The 7,241-nt window shown below is 49.7% G+C and overlaps 1 protein-coding gene across 1 annotated transcript; it reads left to right on the top strand.

The window, feature by feature from the left end:
- The first annotated feature begins 379 nt into the window (after window positions 1-379).
- LOC135709315 (uncharacterized) lies at window positions 380-6,996 on the top strand. Its single transcript, XM_065231624.1, has 3 exons — window positions 380-4,006; window positions 4,961-5,620; window positions 6,358-6,996. Exons 1-3 carry the CDS (start codon window positions 380-382, stop codon window positions 6,994-6,996), a joined length of 4,926 nt encoding a protein of 1,641 aa, XP_065087696.1.
- The last annotated feature ends 245 nt before the right edge of the window (window positions 6,997-7,241 follow it).

Below are 7,241 nucleotides of genomic sequence, written 5' to 3'. Positions count from 1 at the left end.
ATACTGTTGCAGCATAATTTGGGAAGTAGTGCATGTTGTACGGTGGCTTGTTGCATGTGGCTACCCGTGGCAATTAATTAATAAATTGGTTGATAGTGCATGTGAGTCCTTTTTTCTTTGGTACATAGCCCTGTGGTGTCCGCTAGTTTGTTTTGGTCTCGAAGTCTGCTGGATTTGTCGGCTTGTTTGTCCTCTCAGGTTGGTTTCCCCTCACTGCTGTCGTTTGAGAAGTCAATCTGTCTCTTGAGGTCGCGAATTTGTGGAACGTCGAGTCGATCGGGAGTGTTTTGGTGAAAGTGCTGTGCAGTGTACAATTTACTGATTAATTGCGCCTTTCGTAGTTAGTCAAAGTGCAGTGTAGTGCTGTAAATTACTACCAATGGCTGATTTGAGGGCCCTTAGTAAGCGTGAGCGGCGCGTTCTGAATACGTTGGCTGGACTGGAGAATTTCGCGACGAAATATATTCCTGCTAGAGACGAGTGCCAAGTCAGCGTACGACTGGAAACGCTAGCGTCAGTTAGCAAGGAGTTCTACGAGGTTCGGGAACGAATTGAACTGTTGATGGATGATGTTGATGATGCTGATGCGGACGAGGAGAAGGAAAATCTGCTAGCTTTGAGTAGTTTCGAGGAGCGATATTACTCCGTAAAGGCCAGTTTGTTGTCGAAGCAGACCCCACCATCATCTACATCGATGTCTGTCGGAAATGGTCAACTTGGTGACCGATCCGAAGCATCATTCTCGAAGGTGAAACTTCCAGAAATTCGCCTTCCTTCGTTCGGTGGGAGGATTAAGGAGTGGGTTACGTTCCGGGATAGCTTCCGCAGCCTGATCCACGAAAACAAGCACCTAACTGATATGGACAGGTTCAGCTATCTGAAGTCAGCCCTGTCAGGAGAGGCCCTGCAAGAGATCGAGTCGGTGGAGCTTTCGGCAGTGAATTACAGCGTAGCATGGAAGGCGCTTGAGTCCCGCTACGAGAACAAGAAGCTGATTGTAAAGGCACATCTGGATTCCCTTTTTGCCGTGGAAGGCTTGAAGCGAGAAAGCTACGACGGACTGAGCAATCTCATCAGCGCTTTCGAGAAGAACCTGCAAATGCTAAAGAAGATCGGCGAAGAAACTGCTGCATGGAGTACGATTCTCGCATACATGGTGTATTCCCGGCTGGATCATGCCACTCTACGGCAGTGGGAAACACACCACAATTCAAAGGGTGTACCGACGTATGAAAACCTGATCAGTTTCCTTCGAAGTCATTGTGCAGTGCTGCAATCCGTCGCTCCAACGAAACCGGCGAGCCAGTCTGATCAACGATCGTCGAAGTCATCCGTGTGTCACACTACCGTGAGATCTTCAAGCAAGTGCCCATTCTGCAGTGGATCGTGGCATTCTGCATTCGTCTGCAGCAAATTCCAACGTCTTCAAGTTCCCGAGCGCAGTGAAGCTGCGTTCAAAGCAAGGTTGTGCCTGAATTGTTTGAGTCCTGGCCACATCGCACGAAACTGCGAGAAGGGTGTCTGTCGTCACTGCCAACAGAAGCACCACTCCCTGCTGCATGGTGCATCAGCTAGATCCTCCGTTCCACAGTCGCAGTCAAATTCTCCGACACAAACCAGACGGCAGCCACAATCCAAGCCAACAAACTCGAACCAACATACACACAACGCTAGTACCAATACATCCACCACATTGCAAGGACAAAGCACTCAATCAACAGCCACTCCACCACTAGCCACAGATACAGCCACACCCTCCACAAGTCAAACACACATCGCACTCCCAATCACACCTACACAGAACATCATGTTATCAACCGCTCTAGTCAAAGTTAAGGACCGTCACGGCAATTCCATGCTGGCACGAGCGCTGCTGGACTCGTGTTCGCAGCATTGCCTGATGACGAAAGAGTTCTCAAGCAAACTTCAGTTTCACGAATCGCCATCATATCTGTCTGTCCAAGGGATCGGCTCATCTACGAGCACTTCAACAAAACTCGTCAGTGCTGTAGTAAGGCCGAGGTTAGATCGCATTTCATCGTTCGTGCAAGAGATGCAGTTCCACGTTCTCCCACGGTTGACTGTGTCGCTACCGACTGCAACCTGCGATATCAGCGGCTGGACGCTTCCGGAATCGTCATCTTTAGCTGATCCACGCTTCTATGAACCTGGTCCTGTTGACGTCATTATCGGGGCGGAATACTACATGGACCTCCTGAGGAGCGAACAGCAAAAGGCGACTGAAGACGGACCCACACTGCAGAATACAAATTTTGGCTGGATAGTTTCCGGAAAGGTTCCCGAGCATTCACCTAGTGGATGTCAATCTCTGACTCTCGTGTGTTCTACCACCGAGCTCCAAGATCAACTCGCAAAGTTCTGGGACCTAGAGACATGCCGAAACCTTAGTACGCATTCTTTAGAGGAGTCAGCGTGTGAAGAACATTTCGCCCGGACAACGATCAGAGACGAGACCGGCAGATTTATTGTGACGATGCCGAAGAAGGAAGCCGTAATTAATCGGTTAGGTCATTCGGAGACCACAGCGATAAAACGGTTGATGGGCATGGAACGCCGTTTCGCTGCAAATCCAGCGCTGAAGACGATGTACGACGAATTCATTCGCGAATATCTTGCACTTGGACACATGAAGGACGTCACCGAGGAGGTCGGAGAGGTAGGAGTAAAAAGGTACTATCTACCACATCACGCTGTTCTTAAGCCAGACAGCACGACTACGAAGCTGCGCGTAGTTTTCGACGCTTCCTGTCAAACGTCTACCGGAGTTTCGCTGAATGACGCCCTCATGGTTGGTCCAGTAGTACAAGATGACCTGCCTAGTATCTCGCTACGTTTCCGCATGTACCGTATCGCAGTCAACGCTGATGTTGCCAAGATGTATCGCATGGTTAAAGTTCAACGTCGTGATCATCCGTTGCTGAGCATCAAGTGGAGATTTGCCCCTTCCGATCCATACCGCACGTACGAATTGACCACTGTCACGTACGGTACTTCATCCGCACCATATCTTGCTACCAAATGCCTGCAGCGTTTAGCAGATGACGGAGCGTTAACGCATCCTGTAGCGTCCAAGGTGGTCAAGAAGGACTTCTACGTTGACGACATGCTCTCAGGGGTAGACACCGTAGAAGAAGGTAAACAGTTGGTTCAAGAAGTCATCGAGCTGTTGGATTCAGCGGGTTTCACACTTCGAAAATGGAACTCAAACAACAAGGAGCTTCTCGAATGCGTTCCGGAAAGCTTGAGGGATGAACGCTCAATCCTGGATCTCGATTCGTCTGAAACTTCCATCAAGACATTGGGTTTAGTGTGGGAACCTAGTTCAGACGTTTTCCGTTTCACGTTCCCATCGTTCAACTGGTCAGCAACGATGACAAAACGCTTGGTCGTCTCTGATGTTTCGCGGTTGTTTGACCCGCTTGGTCTGGTTGGCCCAGTTATCATCCAGGCAAAGATCTTCATCCAGGAACTGTGGAAGCAAAACTGCGGCTGGGATGAACCACTTAACCAAGAACTTCAAGCGCAGTGGAAGGAATATCGGCGGAATCTAGCAGCGCTAGAAAACCTTACCGTTCCCCGATGGGTAGGAACCGGAAGTCACATCGTCACCACGGAGCTTCACGGTTTCTGCGACGCGTCGAATAAGGCATACGGCGCCTGTTTCTACGTACGAACAATCTCCGAAACGGGGGAGGTGTGTGTGAGGTTGTTAACAGCGAAGTCACGCGTTGCACCGCTTGACAACTTGAAGAAAGGAAACAAGCGGCTCTCCACTCCACGCCTAGAACTGTCGTCAGCCTTGTTGTTGGCACACCTTTACGAGAAGGTCACAAGCAGTCTCGGCATCAAAGCGAAAGGCTTTTTCTGGACGGACTCCACGATTGTCAAGTGTTGGATTTCTTCGTCACCGTCAAGATGGAAGCAGTTTGTAGCAAATAGGGTTTCGGAGATTCAGCACATCACGAAACAAGGCGTTTGGAACCACGTAGCTGGACTAGAGAATCCAGCTGACATAATTTCCCGTGGAATGATCCCAGCGCAGCTACAATATGAATCGCTTTGGTTCAACGGTCCGCATTGGCTAAAGTTGGACGAGCACAACTGGCCATCTGCTCATCAGATAGATGAAGAAGACTTCGATCCCTTGGATCTCGAAGCCAAAAGCATGGCGACAGCACTTGCAGTGGTAACTCCAAGCGATATCTTCAGCCTCAGATCATCGTATACACATCTCGTACGACTGACTGCTTGGCTTCTCAGATTCCGCTTAAATTCGCAACCGGCGAACCGTGACAATCGACGGTGTGGTCCTCTCACAACGCTCGAACTGGAAGATGCTTTGCATGCGTTGGTCAGGCTCTCCCAACAAGAAAGCTTCTCGCTGGAGTTAGCTGATTTGAGAAACGGTAGAGAAGTTCGAGAGTCGTCGAAGATTTCGTCATTACACCCGGAGCTCAAAAACGGAATACTCTGCGTTGGCGGCCGACTTCGCCATGCATCGATTGCGACCCGTCGCAAGCACCCGTATATCCTGGATCACCGTCATCCATTTACGTACATGGTCGTCGTTCACTACCATCGAAAGATGTTGCATGGTGGACAACAGCTCATGGTTTCGTCCGTTAGAGAGCGGTTCTGGCCAACAAACGCCCGGAACCTAGTGCGAAAGGTCATCCACGAGTGTGTACCATGTTTCAGAGTGAAGCCCAAGATTCAGGACCAGCTCATGGCGGATCTTCCCCCCGAAAGAGTCACCCCGTGTCCACCATTCCAGCGTGTAGGTGTGGATTACTGTGGCCCGTTCCAAGTGTCGTATCCGTACCGGCGCAATCGCCCGGTGAAAATCTTCGTTGCCGTCTACGTTTGTCTAGTAACCAAGGCCGTTCACCTGGAACTAGCGTCAGACCTGTCCGCTCAGGGATTTATTGCGACCCTGAAGCGTTTCTCTTCCCGGCGAGGCAAGCCGGAGATCATAATGTGCGACAACGGAAGAAACTTCGTAGGTGCGAGACGACAGTTGGACGAATTACGTCGCCTGTTCAACAACCAGCAGTTCCAGGCATCCGTCATCAGAAGTTCGGCTGAAGACCAGATTCAGTTCCGGTTTATTCCAGCGCGTTCGCCAAACTTCGGTGGACTGTGGGAATCGGCAGTCAAATCGTTCAAGCTGCTTCTCAAACGAACGATTGGCGTGCACACTCTCCTGTACGACGAGATGCAGACGATCCTGACTCAAGTGGAAGCAGTATTGAACTCGCGACCACTCACGCCGCTCAGCAACGACCCGGACGACTACGAAGCGTTGACTCCCGGTCATTTCCTGATTCAGCGGCCTCTTATGGCAATACCGGAACCCGATCTGGATGGGATTCCTGAAAATCGTCTGTCAGCCTGGCAGAAAGCGCAGCGGTTCACGCAGCAATTGTGGAAGAAATGGTCGCATCTGTATTTGTCAGACCTCCACAATCGGACCAAGTGGACAGTGAGAAGAAACAACGTGGTAATTGGAACCATGGTGGTCCTGAAGGAGGAGAATCAGCCGCCACTGAAGTGGCTACTGGGGCGTGTGACAGAGGTCCACGCAGGTCGTGATGGGAATGTTCGAGTCGTGACCGTCAAAACAACGGACGGTAGTTACCGCAGAGCAATCTCAAAGATTTGCGTACTACCGATTCGAGATAACGTCAATGCACATAACGGGGAGAACTAGGACTCCTCCAACGGCGGAGGTTGAAAGGCCTCCGCACACCAGTTAAGTTAATCGTATATTGTATTTTTCGTAAAAATAACCCCGCTCATTTTTCCCAGTCACGATTCGCCCTTGGTTTCGATTCCCCGGAACAGTCTTAGTCGATAGAAAATCGAGCCGTTCCCCTTCACTCGAGGTAATCCGTATAGTTTCGGTGGTGGTCAATGGTTGCATGCATTGTTTTCGGTTCGTTCGAGCATGAACATCGTCAGCGGCGTCCAACGCCAGCGCTTCAGCGCCCAGTCAGTTCGGACATTTATTTGCATATCAAATTTGATTATTCGAGGTAAACTGCATCTGCATCATCGAGAAGGAGAAGTGCGCACTTCGTCCTCGTTGCACTACCAGTGTGCGTCAGCAAGCATGGCCAGCTTGTCCAACGTTCACAACTAGTAGCAGCAGCATTGTAACAGCATCTCGCAGCCCTCGGATATCATCGAAACAGCTAGTAAATCGTCATCAGAGCGAGAAGTAGAGGATCATCGGTGCCAACGGGCACCCGCGGAGGTCACGGTGGCCTCCGCTCCAGGCAAGTCGCTTTTTATTGTGGTTAAAATGGTAAAAAAGCACCCTCTCATTTCTTACAGCGACTCTGCAGCCACACCACCATCGAAGAACATCGAAACGTCGACCTCTCCGACGACAATCGGTCGTCCAGGTCCACTGAGTTCACCACAGTCCACGTCCGACATCGACATCAGAGCCAGTCCAAAACATGCAGCATCAAAAATCGAAGCAAGAACCTGGAAAGAAATCAGCAATCAGTCGAATCGATGGAAACCGTTCCGAATGTAATCAGTCAGAAATCGTTGAAACCGGACAGAATGGAAGTACCAGCCTACGGACAACTCCTGCTCCTGTACTGTCATCACATCAAGCAGTTTGCCAGGTATGTTGTTCCGGTTTACTACTTTCTACTCCTGGATACTCCATTTTCGTTTCCACCATTCCGAGGTACACTATACCTACCTGCAACGACCGATAACTTCATAACGGCGGAAATCCAGCGGATTCTTCAGAACAGCATCACAGTTTCATCAAAACAACAACAGCAGCAAGCGAAAACATCACCAGTTCAACAGCACCAAAGGAACAACAGCTACAGAAATGCAGCAGTACGATCGCATACGAGAACAGCTGATCCAAATGTAGGCCAAGGTCATCGCCAATCGAAAGCAGAAGCAAATTTGGGTCAGCCAACACAATCGAAGTATATAGCACAGTAGCAGCAGCAGAGATGATCAATATTGTTTTGTGTTTATTTGTATGTAGTTGTTAGATGTTAATGTTAGTTAATGTTAGAGTAGGATAGTTAATTGAAATCAAATATTTCAAGGCGGCCGGCATATGTTAGAGCGAGAAGATAAAAGTATCGATGACACAGTTTCACATGTGCATCCCTAGAAAACTAAGTATGAAAGCGAATCTCTCCCGCCGGTCCGCTCTTGATCCCTATGTACATACAGCTGAC

The sequence above is a fragment of the Ochlerotatus camptorhynchus genome, unplaced genomic scaffold (assembly GCF_037179485.1).
Source record: "Ochlerotatus camptorhynchus isolate MF236.1 unplaced genomic scaffold, CSIRO-AGI_Acam_v1.1 ptg000357l, whole genome shotgun sequence".
Lineage (NCBI taxonomy): Eukaryota > Metazoa > Arthropoda > Insecta > Diptera > Culicidae > Ochlerotatus > Ochlerotatus camptorhynchus.
This window is presented reverse-complemented; position numbering and strand designations above follow the sequence as displayed.

Excerpts from the sequence above, each read along its gene's own strand:
- LOC135709315 (XM_065231624.1), top strand. The coding sequence starts at position 380 with ATGGCTGATTTGAGGGCCCTTAGTAAGCGTGAGCGGCGCGTTCTGAAT. Across the intron at positions 4,007-4,960 it reads AACAAGGCGTTTGGAACCAC|CGTTTCTCTTCCCGGCGAGG; the intron begins GTAGCTGGACTA and ends GCGACCCTGAAG. Across the intron at positions 5,621-6,357 it reads ACGCAGGTCGTGATGGGAAT|CGACTCTGCAGCCACACCAC; the intron begins GTTCGAGTCGTG and ends CATTTCTTACAG.